The sequence below is a fragment of the Neopsephotus bourkii genome, unplaced genomic scaffold, assembly GCF_033783945.1.
Source record: "Neopsephotus bourkii isolate Nb327-2 ecotype Australia unplaced genomic scaffold, CSIRO-AGI_Nbou_v1 NB_1542, whole genome shotgun sequence".
NCBI lineage: Eukaryota > Metazoa > Chordata > Aves > Psittaciformes > Psittacidae > Neopsephotus > Neopsephotus bourkii.
Window position 1 is genome coordinate 7,299,980 of NW_026902018.1, and position 15,260 is coordinate 7,315,239.

General features: G+C 49.5%; 1 protein-coding gene across 1 annotated transcript; it reads right to left on the reverse strand.

Moving 5' to 3' along the window:
* Positions 1-9,335: 9,335 nt before the first annotated feature.
* On the reverse strand, positions 9,336-13,476 carry LOC133221729 (small ribosomal subunit protein eS4). Its single transcript, XM_061370889.1, has 6 exons — positions 13,317-13,476; positions 12,600-12,780; positions 12,061-12,158; positions 10,851-11,022; positions 10,065-10,222; positions 9,336-9,497 (listed from the first exon to the last, which is right to left on the reverse strand). Exons 1-6 carry the CDS (start codon positions 13,341-13,343, stop codon positions 9,396-9,398), a joined length of 738 nt encoding a protein of 245 aa, XP_061226873.1. The 5' UTR covers positions 13,344-13,476; the 3' UTR covers positions 9,336-9,395.
* Positions 13,477-15,260: the final 1,784 nt, after the last annotated feature.

Genomic DNA, 15,260 nt, shown 5'->3' on the forward strand with positions numbered 1-15,260 from the left:
ACTAGGTTTTCTTCACTTTGCATTGCCACTGCTGCATTATTCTCTCCTCTGTTTCTGTTCTTTGATGTCTCACCTCATTCTTTTTCCTAGCCAGTGCCCTGCTTTGACCAGATCACTTTATATGTACATTCCTGCTTTGACTCACCATTCTCTATTGCAGTAAGGGAAAAGCTATTTGATTCATTTCCAAGACCTGTTTTGACCTTATGCCCATTCAGCCTATCATCTTAAATTCACTTTTAGGAGTCAGAGCTTACCTCCAATCAGCCACATTGCCAGTCTTTATCAACTCTGTTACATTTTATCACAACTACCATAAGCTTTTTTCCCCCAAAACAGCCATTCCTCCAGTATAGAAATGTTCTGTAACAGCTACAGAAATTATCATCCTTCAAAGCTTTTTTCTGCTGATACCTACGAATCACCTATCACTAACTGACTAGATGGCATGCCAAAACCGTAGGCTAGTACACTATCTTATGTACTGTCCCATCCACCTATCACTGATAGCCACTTGTTACCTCCTGTTGCATGCTTGACTTGGGTGATCTTTGGCGTATAGACCCTCCTCCTGTTTCACATGTGCTGAATGGCATGTAGCAGAGACATGGTCAATACCGGGGCATACAGCTACTAAAGCAGTGTAAATAATTAACAGCACTCTTTCCTCAATTCTAAGCTGTTGGATGTTGTTCACCAATAGCAAAGTGATGAGTGGGAGAAGATATAGTACTCTGATGCTGTATAAATAGTAGGGCTAGAAAGGCTAGCAAGCTCAGCCTACTATGGTAGGGATGGTGTTGCTTACTAATACCATTCTGTCAGCCAGGAGAGAGGATTTGGTGGGTTCTAAAGGAGTATTAGTTCTCATGGTATTGTGCATAAAACAGTGCCAGGAGAAAGCTGATTTATGAATGGACTTTATTCCACATTTCCTCCTAAACCTGCTCTCAATCTGAAGAAATCATGCTGTAGACCATTATTTGGGCTAGGCTTAGAGAAGCCAAAAAGCATGTAGCATTTGATAGCTAAAGCTCTGGAGGCAACTGATTATGATTTATGGGGGTGTTGGAACACCCACAGCTCAGCATTCGAAGCCAATAAGACAGCAGGACAGCGTGCATGTTGGTATATCATCACCATGTATTTTTTCATATGTGAATGTTGGTTGCTTAAACACCCTGCATTCAAGTTTGACAGACTGTTAAAGTACTGAAAGTCAGTAGTACCCTGAAACATTGGCCTTGATGTTAGTCACTTTATGTCATTCTCATCTTTTACAGCAATGTATACATGGAGGAGTAATGGTTCAAGAGCTCACTTAAATCACTGGTTTCCAGTTTATGGTCTGTAGAGCCTGGCAAGCCCATGGAAAACTTCTGAAGAGTCTGCAAAAAGTGATTGAGAAAAAAGCAAATTCATATGTGCCAGACAGCAATTGACATATGTGAAATTCCTAAAGGAGTCTGCACTACTGCTGGAAAAATTTTTAGGGGTCCGCAAATCAGAATAGGTTGAAAAACCACTGACCTAAATCTTCTGCAAGAGCAAATGGCCTGGAAGTGAAGCAATATGAGAACTTGGCACTAAGAAATAGCATGACAGCTAAGAGGCACAAAATCTCTGCAGCTTCTCACATGTAAATGGAAGCAAGTAGGACAGACACCTATCTGTTTAGCTTTTGTAAGTATTTGTTTGGGGATTAGTGTTAAAACAGGCCCAGAAGATAAAAAGGGCAACCCATCTCAGTGCTAACTAAAGTAACCTTGACTACAGATTACTGTATACAACAAATCTGGAGATGGATGTGTTCCTTACACAGATTGGTCATTTCAAAGCCTGAACTTTCAGTAAGTTGGGGAAAAAAAAAAAATCAGACAAGGACAATCCTTATTAAGGCATCAGGTAGTTATTTCAGTAGATTCTCTGAAAATAAGCTTGTTCCTGTGCTAATTTTTCTTCTGGCAGAAGCAATTGGTTCTTGGCCTTTACAAGCTGGTCTTCTACATTTGATTCAAAATTGGATTTGGGCCTCTGGGGATATCTGATGTCAGCCTTCCTAATGTAGTGTCAACATGAAGACACAAGGAGATAAAAAGTCAGTTTCACTTAGAGGTTATTTGTGGTTTTTTTTCCCCAGGGTCTAATCTGGATTTTTCACTCTCTTTCACTTTTGCACCCTGGATCACTGCATCTTCTTATCTTGAGTCACATTAAGTGGGAGGGCAAGAGTGTGCTTAGCCAGCCTCCTTGGTTTATAGGCAGGGGCAGGGTCACTAACACAGCTGGAACACATACTTCATGATATCACCTTATAAAATGATCACATAGCAGACAGATTTTAAGTGCGTATTTGAAAAGCAGAAACTCTGAGGCCAGGATGGTGTAGACTGGAGGAAGGGTAAATGTAGGCTACAGTGAGAAATAATGAGACTCACTCTGCTGGAGGAAATGGACAAACATTAGCATTTCAATAGGAGAGGTCAAACCATTTCATCCAATACAGGATGTAGTTCCCTGTAGACCAAGCTAATACATCCCATAACATTTGTACTCTGTACCACACTTCAAAAATACGATGTCCAAACTGCCCCCTCCCTAGCCCACCATGCAGTCTGTGCTCATCTGGAACATATGAGCTAACCAACTAAAAATGTGACACAAAGGAAAAGAACACGAACACAGAATATCTCAAAGGTATTAGGAAAACCAGGATGTAGGCACACAGCTCAGGGCTTTTGTAACACACACTGAGGAAGACTGAATTATGATTCCTTGAACAACCTTAGTTCTGGTCTTTCCACACACATCTATGACTTTGCAACAATCAAGATTGTGTCATTCCTCAGGATAATAATATATGTTTCTTATTAGACTACAAGTTGATCATTCTTTCAACCAAAACAAGCACTAACAAGGTAATTTCTGGTTTTGCCTGTGATAGGCTTCAAGTTTATATTCTCTTGCAGAGGATGACAGGGAAGCTAAATGTTTATCTCTTCTTCTTAAGTGACACAGCCTGTGTGTGGGGCTAACTTAGGACATGACACCTATGAAAAAACATGACAGTGAGTAAATGTATGGTACACCAAGTAAGACAAATTAATAATTAAAATCACATGTGACTCTTAAAATGAAGAGTTCCTGTCCAGGCAGATTCATATACTCTTTTCCTAGAAGTGGTAAAATGCTGTGACAAAACCCAACCAACCAACCAAAAAAAGCCCCAACCAACCCAAACCCACAGCAAACAAACCAACAAAACAAAACCAAACCCTGCATTTTGCAGACTGCAGCACTTTTGTGGTCTAAATACCTACAGACTCTTGTGCCCACCGCCACTGCAAAGTGGAAAATGGAGCTGCTTTGTGCAGTGGCTTTGTCCTGTCTTACTTAGCATGCTAGATTTCACAAAGGCAGCAGAGAGGATGTTTTGTTCCAAGTCTCATATACAGCCATTGAGACAGGATTTTATGCCACAGGTAAAACACAACCTTTTAGCCATATTGCCCATCTTAAAAAGATAAGGAAAATCCTCATGTTCAGGTAAGCAGTACAGCTGCTCAGTTTTGCAGAAGACTTATGAATTTTCCTTGATGCTGTTTTCTCCTTTGCTTACACCCCTGTCTAATTTAACACCTTCTATTCCACTATTTCCTCAGCAGTCACTGCCCAGCAGCCTTCATCAGCCAAGGTCACATTAAACAGCTGATTGGATTCAGCTGGGTCTTTCTACATTGTAGGAAGAGCAGGCAGGCATTTGAATACAGTTTCTGGGTGTTGGTCTGGATATCCAGAACATTCCCTTGCCAGAAAGAAAAAAAGCAGCATCACATTTTTCATAGTGCTTTTCTTTAATGACATTTCCTTCCTTCCATTAAGCAAATGTCCAGGGGAGATAAATGAATTGCTTTGTATATCTGGAGGATCTTTGAAATCCTTGATCCAGGCTAAGTGTGCAAGAATGAGAAAAATAACCAGGAGCTGAATGGAGGAAGGAGATTTAAATACACCAACTCTCAGATTGCAAAAAAATAATAAAGAGCTAGAAAAGGGAGACATGGCACACAAAAATACCTGAGACACAGGGATACTCCAATATAACGCAGCTGCTAGAGGAGAAAAAAAAATCCAATGCAAAAGAACCTCATCCAGTAAAGGGAGAGCTGATCTTTAGCAATGCTCAGAAATTTTAATACTGATGTGTAAAACTAAATCATGACAGCAGAACAGGCTTATCTGCAAGCGTCACGTTACTTCCCCTGGGATCACTACCTTCCCACTGGTGCTTCTGTCATCTTTTCCCTCCCCGCCTGAATCTCACTTGACCTGAATTCTCATGATTTGACTCCATAATCCTCTGGTTTCCACTGTATGCACACAAAAGATTCTTGTACAAAAGCGAATTCCCAGGGCCTTGGGCTTTGCTCTCCATTTAGTTAAAGAATTATCCTACAGTAGTGTAGGTGCTGGGAAACTTGTCCTGTAGCTTATTGCCTACAGGGCAAACGCTGAGGAGGCTGCTAACAAGAGAAAGATGTTCAGTGGCTTATGAGCCTGCTGAATGCAAATATCTTCAGCAAGTGCTTGTCAATAAGCCTCTGCCTGAGAATCACAAGCCGTATGGACAAAATTGACTCCCAGTGTAAATGCATGGTCTTAGGCAGAATTATACTGAGGGAGAAGCTGGTCCCTATCTGCCCCAGAAGGACAGAGTTCAAAAGCTTGTACAGAAATTGAGACTAAATATCATGAAAAGTTAATATTTTTACATAAAACCTTGCCTCTTTCCAAGAGAAAATGCAGCTCTGGGATCTGCTATGATACAGTAGTCCTAAAATAAACAGATTTCACTGAGATACTGGTATTAGGGGAAGCAAGATTTACAGTGACTGGGTCTCTCAAGTTTTGCTTGCCTGTGTAAAAGGTTGTTCTGCTTACAGGGCCTCAGTTTCATCCAGTGGATATGGTTGTGCCAGGCAGCAGCAGTTTAATGGCCTGTGGGTGAAATGATCTTCCAGTCTTCTGAACACATGCAAACTTTCAGCTCCCAAAGCAGCACATGTGCTCCCCATTGCCTGATGAGTAACCTTCAGTGCGTGTACAGTTGAGTGACAGCTGAAGAGCAGATTGCAATCAGTTGGTGTTTCTGTGTAGCTTTTTCTTTATGAGGTCTTTTGGCAGAAGACCAAAGATTTACCCCTTCCAGCCACCTTTCCTGTGGCATGAGCAAGCTGACCTTCCTTTGTGCCTCATCTTTGCCATAGCAAAGCTCAGTTGTACCTACACTGCTGGAAAGCCACAAGCTCTTGCTGGTCATAGATTGCCACTTCACTGCCAAAGTTTAACAACTGCCCTCTCTCATCGAGTTGCTTGGTACCATTTCCAGGATCCACTAATGAATCCACCTCTGTGTCTTTGCCAAGTTCTTTTGCAAAGTTCTCACTTAGGCATGAGAAGGGAAGGTGAGTGGCCAGGATCTCTCTTCTATAAATAAGTCCATGAAACCATGAAGGAGCTGTTTTTTCTGAGAGTCCTTTGTTACAAGGGCATAACTACAGTCTGAAAAATAAACTAACTCCACCATGTACAACATTTAATTGAAAAGGCTGGCTGGTGAACTGAAACTAAGGACACCTGGGTCAGTTACTGCACTGCTTTATGATGTGGAGGAAATTGTTTTGCTTGCTCACTCCTCTGTCTCATCCCAATTAGATTGCCAGCTCTGCACAGACAAGACTTTGTTTTATTAAACGTGTATACTCTATTGAGCACAGTGAAGCCCTTGTCTCACCTGAGGCTTCTAGGTATTCTTGTAGCATGCAATAATAACACTTAACAGTTCAATCTCTTACGGTGGGAAGTCCCATGAAAAATATTTAATACATCCCTCTGTGTATACAAACGTGCTTGGCATGAAAGGATGCCACAGAAAATACTGTAATTACAATCTATTATTTTGGAGGTAGGCATTTACTACTGTAATGTGATCACCTCTGGGTGGGAAGCAGCAGTTGTTCCAGACCACACAGGAGCTGCAGCACACTGCCAGGACTGACATGCAGCATCTGCAGCAGGAGCACAGGCAGGACCCAACCTGCTCTGCCTTGCTTCTGCCCCTTCCCCTCTCCCTGCAGGCAAACCACAGCTGGCAGAGCTGAGCTACAGAGCTGGGCATGGCCAGGACGAGAAGGTTTACACCCCGATTCTCACCAGAGCTGCCATGGTTTATTAATACATAGCCAAAGCTCTCTGCAGCATCTTGATGCTCCCGTGGGCACCTAAGCCTGCACCCCAGCCTGACCTGCTTAGCATCTGAGGCAAAGCAGGGCCTCAGCAGCCAGGCTGAGGTTAAGTAGGCAGGAGGTATACCAGCGTGCAAACCTCTATGGAAATATATAAGTATTAGATATTCAATCACTGCTGAAACTTGCAGCATTTTTAGGATGAGGTCATTAGTAGCTATAACGTTTTGAGCTTAAGCAAAGCTACTTGCTTGTTTCCTCAGTCCTTTAGCATCTGTGGGGCAAAGCAGGATCTATGGCAAAGCTGGGTTTTAGCAGAACAGTGTAGGATTTTCTCCCCCGCCTTCAGCATCCGAAGGGAAGGGAATTACCGGTTCTAGAGCGAGCGGGGCCCCACGACCTGTACGGGGAGCCCCCGCTCGGCTCCCGGGCCCGGTGCTGGAGCCGGATGCAATCCCTGCGCCTGTGCTTGTGCTCCTCGGCACTAGATGGCAATGTGGGTCTTCAGCAGCTGTGGGAAGACAGCCTTCGGGCAGCCCGGGGCCGTGGGTACCCCTGGGCAGGCTGAGCATCACTGAACATCCCTCCCCATAACCCTCTCAAGACCTCAGGCAGTCTCCTAGACAAAATGCGGAAAGAAATGCTCCTCAGTGGCTGCCATTGGCCTGTGTCGCCAACAACTGTCTTGTTTCCCAAACTGGATTTTATCCATCTCTGGAAATAAAAGCTTCAGCTAGCAGCTAGTGCTAGAGGCCAGCACTAGCTGGCTACCGCACATATTCCTGTGGATGGGGAATCGCTGCCCAGCCTAACCTGCTTGTTTCTGGGACCTACAATATCCATCGGAGACAATCCAGGACAGGAAATCTCATCCGTAGTAATCACAATGTGGCAGCATTACATTTGTGCCCAAGCTGTTGTGTGCCCAAACACACCCTCAGTTCTTCATGCAGCACTGGTAGGAAAGCATCAGTCTGGTCACCACCAGGAACTGCCAACACTGGCTGTCTTCTGCAGCCTTTCTGCCCAGAAAAGGTTAATACTTCCTTTTCTGAGTATAAAATAACATTTTTGAGAGTTTGTATCTGGACATCTTAATTACCCATAATCTTGTGACCTTTCTTAAGAAAAACCCTTTTTTCTTAAGAAAAACTGACAGAACCTTTTCTGGGTGTGTTTGCCTTGGAGTTGCTCTCCTCGTGCTGTGTAGTTGGGCCAGGTGGACCATCTGTAGTGCATCTATAGTGCATCTATAGTGTACTATGATTAGAGGCAAAGCTTTTGCATTTTCTTGGGATAGAGCCTACAAGTTCTGGGCTCATCAATAGTCTTTAAAAAGTTGTGTGATTATTAATTGAGTTGTTATTTAGCAACTCAGTAATGATTTTTCAATTTTGCTTTCAGATATTCCTTATGAAGCAGTTGTCAACGTGATGAAAGCAGCCTTGCATTAAGGAGCTGTGGCAGAGATGCACAGCAGTCGGTAGAGACTCAGACGGACCCCATAGCGATCCCGTAACGATCACACTGTGGTGGGCTGGGGGGGCGGTGCGGCGCCCGGCGCTCTCGCTGCTGCCATCCTGTGTCCACAGTTCGGTACTGCAGCCCGGGATCCGCGCATGAGCCGTGGTGCTCCAACCCCCCCCCGTTCTACCCACACCCTGTGGAAGTGTCTCCACCACAGCCCCGTTTCTTCACTGATTCAGTAATTTTGTTGAAAGAATAAATTTTTTCAGTGATAAAATTTTCCTGCTCCTGTGTGGGGGTTTATGGATGTCTGCAGTCCCATTATGGGGTTCTTTGTAGGGATTTGGGGGTCTGGAGTCCACTACAAGGGGTTCTAGGGGGAAATATGGGAGGATATGGGGGGGGAAATGGAGGACCAGAGTCCCTACATGGGGTTCAGTGGGGAAATACGGGGAGATATAGGGTGTCTATGGAGGGATATGGAAGTCTGGAGTCCCTAAATGGGATCCTATGAGGCCTATAGGGGGGGATATGGGGGGATCTATGGGGGATTTCAGGGTCTGGAGACCCATAATGGGGTCTGTGGGGGTCTATGGGGGGATTAGAGGAGATACAGAGGTCTATGGATGGTTATCTGGTAAAAATGGGGGCTTACGGGTGTCTATGGAGGGTTATGGGGAAATACGGGAATTTATGGGGCGTCTCTGGTGGGTTATGGGGGTCTATAGGGTCTCTATGTGCCCCAGCCCTCCCCAGTGGCTATGGGTCCCAGCTGCCCCAAAATAGCTCTTTATGGGCTCCTATGGGGTCCCTATGGAGTTTCTATGGGTTCCAGCACACCCCCCAATGTCTATGGGTCGCAGCCCCGCCCCCCTCAATGTCTCTCTATGGGTCCCCATGTGTCTCTGCTCACCAGCGCTCCTACCTTGGAGGCCAGGGGGGTGGTGCCGTGCAGGAGGTGGATGCCGAGCCCGGGTGGCAGCGGTGGCAGCTCCCGGAGGAGGGGGGGCGGCGTTGCCAGGGGAGGGGCCCGGCCGGGTCCCGGGGCGCTGCGAGCTCCGGCAGGAGGGACCGGGACGGGAGCTGAGCCTCCGCCTGCACCACGCTCGCCAGCGCCGTCTTGGAACGAACATCGTCGGCGACCCTGGCGCGGCTGTTACTACGGCAACGCGGCCGCCATGAGGGGTGAGAGCATGAGTCGGCAAGAGGGAGGGGCTGGGCTCAATACGGAGGAATGGCGGGGACACAATGGCGCCTCACCAATATGGCCGCCCCCAGGAGCCGCACTCAAGATGGCGCCTCCTCCGTGGCGCCAATGGCACCCCACCAATATGGCCGCCCCCAGACTCCCACTCCTACGGACAACCCCAGGCGGCTTCAAGTCTGCCTGGCACCACTTGCCCCTGGGAATGACATCCATAAGTGTTTGAGCCAACACCTTCCGAGGACAGATCACCCTGGAGGTTGTCCCACGGTTCCTCCTTGCCTTTCCGGAAAAGGGCTATTGCAGTTGCTCTGACTGCTACAAGTCTCTCAGGCCATTTTAGAGAGCAAGAGCGTGGCTCCACACTGGCACAGCACAGCTCCTCCAAGCCCTGCGATGCTCCCCCACCAGTCACACAGCCAGTTGGTAAACACTTTAATTCATACAGTGAAAGGATCACTGCCAGCCCCAACTGGAGCTCAGCTGCTGCTCTGTTTGGCTGCCAATCTCTTGTCTCTCTCTTCAGCAATGGTCAGGCGGATGCCCTTTCCACGGGGCAGGGAGATCCATGGCTTGTTGCCCTACAGGAAAGGAAAAGAAGCCAGCTCACCTCAAGAAACTGGGACAGGGACAACAGAGCTCTCCCTCCAAGTGGAAAAAGCAGGAGAAGCCTCTGCCCATGCTGGGCCACATACACATGCCTCTGGTATTGGCCCAACAGAAGACTCTTAAGGAAGATGCCAAAGGTGTATGGGCCTACATCATCCGCTTTCACTCACACCCATGAAGAATGCACTTCAGCCAAAACAGAATCACCATGCCCTTCCAACCTGTACAGGGATGGCAGGACAGCAGAGGCACTGGGGGCAGAGGGCACCCTCAGCTGGAGGGGCTGCCCAGGTCACATGATGATCTGAGCACTGCTCAGCTCCCAACTCGCACAAAGTTTAAAAACCCACAGAGCTGTTTCCTGTAAATGTCCTCATTCCTGCATTTACAGATGCTTCCCAAGAGCAGGCAGAACCAAAGGGAACGTCACAGTATGGGAAGGCACTTGCCTGCAGAAGACCTCAAGGCCTCTCTGCTTCAGCCAGCAGCCCCCAACAACAGAAGAGAACCCACCCGCCTTGCGTCCATAGCAGGCTTACTTTGCCAATAACGAAGATGTTCGATAGTCTGGTGGCAAAGCTGTTGCCATTGGCGTCCTTCACGTGAACCACATCAAACGACCCAGGGTGTCTCTCCCGGTTGGTGATCACCCCAATACGGCCCAAATTGGCACCACCGGTCACCATACAGAGGTTACCTGGGGTGAACAAAACCAAGAGCTGGTACCAGGTGCCGTGGCAATGCCCTTCCACTTGGGCTCATTGAGGAGCAGTGCTGGAAAACGACAGGGGCAGAGTGGCCATCAGAGCACCTGGTGACACCTACATCCCATAGGAGTCCTGGCAGCACTTGAGAAGCCAAACAGCAATCTGGCTTTGATGCCCATACCAAATATTCCCCACCACCTTCTAGGCTGCAGCAGCACCAAAGAAGCATTCCCATACTACTTGTCCTGGCACTACTCATGGCTCCGCAAATGAAACTTCCCACAGTAGGAATCTCCTTACAGCTTCCCAGAGATTTCCATTCACAGCCCCATGAGAGCCAGGCTGAAGCAACTTCTCCACCAGCTTGCTGCTTCTACCTGGTGCCTGCTTGCTCTTGGAATCACTCCCAAGCCCCTACGCCAAGGAATTCTCACCGCCAGCACATAGGAGGAATCTCTCTTCCAGGTGGAGATGCTCCAGGGAAACTACCCCTTTCCCAAGGCTGCTACAACTGCCTTTCTACTTTAGTGTAAAGGTGGCTGACATTTATACTGAACTTCCACGCTGCTCTCCAGAGTGGGGAAAAATACAGCGTTTTACATGAGATGCAAGACCTACCTGTGTCAAACTTGATGAAATCTGTGATCTTGCCTGTCTCCAGGTCAATTTGGACTGTATCATTCACTTTGATGAGGGGGTCCGGATAGCGGATAGTGCGGGCATCGTGAGTGACCAGATGAGGAATTCCTTTGGTGCCTACAAATATCTTCCTCACCTTACACAGCTTGTACTGCAAACAAAATCCAACACTGCTCAACTAGGCTGACAAGCAGAACCATGGACCAGGGGACTCCTGCCCCTCAGAGTCGCCAGCCACGGCAGGCCTCAGACCTAAAGCAAAACACGTGGGTGCTCCAAGGTTTGCAACAGAAACCTTGCAACAGAAGTGCCTTGTGCTCCAGCCCTGCCAAGGAACACCTCCTCCTCAGTCTCACCACAGGCTATGGCTTCAATTCCCCAGGAAAGCCTCCATCAGGGCAGTTCCCCCAGGTTGCCCTGAAGCCTGTGGTTAGGTGGCAGAGGCTGCCTTCTTTCAGGATCAAAGAGATATCTTTGTCCCTCCTCCAGAGCACCTCTGCTTCCCCACCCTGATTCCTTCACAGCCACTGTGGCACTCCAGGGTCAACAAAAAGTGGTAGCCATAGGTAAAAACATTCCATGAGGAGGAAGGGGGGTGGGTAGAGTCCCCACGGCCAGTTCTTACCCCAGCATCACTCTGCTTACACAGCCTGCCCTTAAGGAGAACATGTGCAGAGGAGCACAGACCTGCACTTCAGGAACCTCAACACACTTAGGTTGACGAAATACATGTGGGAATTGCCCTCAAACACTGAGGGCCAAAGGCGGTTTTGCAAACATTCCCATAACAGACCTGGGAAGAAGTTCAAGGCTTTTGCACAACAGGCAGTACCATGTTTCAGACCACACTTAGCTTGCAGAGTCCTATGCTAAGGCCCACCACACTAGAGCCACTGCCACCCCAAAGCTCCCTGTGAAAGTAACCTAACCCATACCAACAGATACCATTTTAAGCACCAGACAGTGCACCTGAAGTCACCTGAAGTTGCTTTCATGTCACCAAAATATTTCCCCCTGTCAAAGGTTTTATACTCTAACCCTGAAGGCCCTGATTTTCCCAAGGGTGGCATACACACTCAGCTCTCAGAGAAGAAAGCCAGCACCTCCCATTCAGGACATGCCAAAAAGGAAACCCCATCCCAATCAAACCCAACTGGGCCAACATTTATGCCAAGCTGAAACCCCTCACCTTGGCCTCTTCAGCTGTGATGCGGTGAACAGCAAACCGGCCCTTGGTATCATACACCAAGCGAAAATGCTCACCCGTCTTCTCAATGCTGATGACATCTGATTTGAGAAAACGACATAAAATAGCAATTGTTACTAGCTACAATATGACTTACAATACATTGTAACTCAGCACTAAGCTCGCGTTTAAAACAAACTAGGAACTGCTGAACAAAGCTTCAGGTGGGAATGATGAGGTTGCCATCTCCTTTTGACCAGAATCCCACATCTTTTCATGTAATAGAGTGCAAATAAGCAAAAACTGCCAAATGCTTAAGTCTGAACAGCAATTTACACATATGCAAGCAAGCACTTACAGGCTACAGATATCACGCGTATTAACTGCACAACCCCAAAATAATTAACAACTGCTTATACTTACCTTTTCTTTGATCCCATCAGGAATGCATCTTTCCCCCCATATTGTGCCAGCCAAACAAAACATCCCTCACCAGTGCAGCAGAGCTGCCTGAGGTACTTTCCCTGGCCCTTCCTGCTCACCCATGAAGCCTGCAGGGTAGGTGATGTCTGTGCGGACTTTGCCATCTATTTTGATGAACCTCTGCATGCAGATCTTCTTGACCTCGTCTCCTGTCAGAGCATATTTCAGCCTGTTCCGCAGGAAGATGATGAGTGGAAGGCACTCCCTCAACTTGTGAGGGCCTGTCGATGGACGGGGTGCCTGCACAAACAGAAGCTTTCTGCTGGCTGCTCAAGCACATCAGCAACATCAACTGCTCCCATGAGGAAGAATATTACTGTCCTGACAGCTCTTGCAGCAGCATCTGTGGACAGGTGCTTGAAGTCTAACTGCCAAAAAAGCAGTGATAGGCTGCAGGCATCCTTCCTTGGTATCCACAGCACCTCTCCCCCCAGGTCTGGCCGGCTTCAGTAAACACTGCCCCAGTACAGTACAACCATCTACTAACCCACCCCAGTGAAGGAAAACCAAAACAATCAGCCGGTTAAAAAGAGAGTAGCCAACTGCACCACTTCCCCATATCCTGCAAAAGGCAGAAACACAAAAGCTCTTTGCAAAGCTCCTAACAGCAAGCACCCCCGTCTCCCCTGCGCTCCCCAACTGCCCAGCTAACCGCCACCCTCCAAACACCGCGCCTGAGCGTATCCTTGGCGAAACTGTAAAGAAGTCTGGGCCCGCAGAGAGCGCTAAAGACCGATGCCGAGAGCGACCCAGCCCCAACTCCGACCCGCACTCACGAAGACACCCGTCAGCTTGTCCAGCATCCAGTGCTTCGGCGCAGCCACACGCTTCAGGTGCTTCTTGGGGCCGCGAGCCTACAGGACGGGACGCGTTATGGGCCGCTATCAGATTAGGCCACCCCAGCCGCCCTTCCCCGGCCCCCCGAGCTTCCGCCCCCACCCCGGCCCTTGCATCGGGCTCCCTCCCACGTCTCTCGACCCTGCGGAGGCGGGGGCAGCCCGCGGCGGGCGGTGGATGGCAATGGATGGAGACAAGAGGCGGCCGCGCCGCGTACTCACCATGGCTGCGCTCCGACGGAAAAGAACTACCACTTCCGATCTGCTGCTAATATGCACGGAAGCAGCAGCAGCACCGCAGTGCGCCCCCTGCCGGCCCGGAGGTCTAGAGCTGCCCACAGGAGGCGAGGCAGGGTCACTGGTAGCTCCGCCAGTGATGTGGAGTTTTCTCCGTCCCTTCTCCGCTGCAAGCGGCCTCGGCGGCGGCACTCCGCTCCGGGCGGCGGGTGTCTGTGGCTGTGCCCGTGGGGCACGGCGAGGAGGTTGATATGGGGAGGGTGACGTTGTGGCCCTGCCGTTTAGCAGAGCGTGCGAGGGTGGCACATTCCCCCACTCCGGGACGGCGGAGGCTCGGAATCTCCAGGTACTCCGGCTGCCCCGGGAAGGGGGCACACGTGAATGCCGGGCCACTGCTCTCCCTGGATCCCAACGTCCCCTCCCTAGGTGCAGCTTGGACGCCCAGCGACACTCCCGAATTCGACTGTAGGCCCCAGCACTCGCTCTCGAAGGCAGCTCGGAGCCAGCGGTTCCCAGCTGGGCTCCCCGGGGAGGCTGGCGTGTCCCCTCTGGGTCTCCGGGGCACCGTCAGCCTACCGCGTCCCGACAGACAACAGAGCTGACGGGCCCCGTACCGGGCGGCCCCCGGCGGGTCTCCGCAGCATCGCTCCCGCAGCAAGGGGCAGGCGGGACAGAGTTCCCATCCTCGGAGGTCATGCAATGGGGACACTGCGCAGGTGGCAGAGCCGGAGCAACCGTGAAGCCTGGAGGAGGCATGGGAGGTGCGGCGGCCAGACCCTCCTCACGCCCTGGGCGGCTTCCCAGAGGGTCCCCTCTTGTCGTCCCGCCCCTGCCCCAGCGCTGAGGTGGAGAGAGAAAGGCGCACAGCCGGGGATTTTACAGGACAGCAGCCTGAGCCCTCCACCTGCCCGGCGCAGGGAGGTGGCTCCGAGATGGGGGCGGGCAGCACCGCCCCACCTCTCCTCCAGCCCCGAGGGCGGCCACCTCCCACCGTCTGCCCGGCTCCGAGGGGTCCCCGCCCCGCCCGCAGAGCTGGCCCTCGCCCCCCGTTCAGCAGCCGGGGTCCTCGCTGCGCAGCACTGGGCTGCGGGTCCAGGAAAGGGCGACGCCGCAGCCCCCGCCGCCCTCCAGCCTCAGCAGCCTGCCGGTAGGTCCGCGGGGAAGTCGAACTCGCGGTGGCCGAGCCACAGCTCCGGCAGCTCCTCCAACCCGTCAAGGCCAAGCTCCAGCATCTGTCAACCGAGCATTTCCTCGCCCACCGGGTCCAGTCGACGATGCCGGGCCGAGGGCAGTTCATTCTGAAGGTCAAATTTTGTTCATTCTGGTTCGTTTTTCTGTCATGCTCTTTCTGAAATTATATTTGATTTTCCCAGGCCTTACTCACAGAACTAAATGGACAAGAACGAGCTCAGACATTACACTGGGATGAAGAATTTAGAATTTCCAGAATTTTTGTATCATAAATCATTCTGCTTTCAATATACTACACTGGTAGGAGACTTAAACTGTGTTTTTTTATGTATGTGACTTATATGCTTAGCAATTCCCTCAAATATAAATAATCCTAATTAATAAGCACAACAATCTGTTCATTATGGATGATTAGCTATTTTTTTCCCCTCTTCCTTTCATTGTTTTAGGTCTCTT

What these genes read in the sequence shown, in the direction of transcription:
- LOC133221729 (XM_061370889.1), bottom strand. Translation starts at nt 13,343, where the DNA reads ATGCTGGACAAGCTGACGGGTGTCTTC. An exon ending in ACAAGCTGACGGGTGTCTTC is followed by an intron (nt 12,781 to 13,316) that starts GTGAGTGCGGGT and finishes CTGTTTGTGCAG; the next exon opens with GCACCCCGTCCATCGACAGG. An exon ending in CTACCCTGCAGGCTTCATGG is followed by an intron (nt 12,159 to 12,599) that starts GTGAGCAGGAAG and finishes TTCTCAAATCAG; the next exon opens with ATGTCATCAGCATTGAGAAG.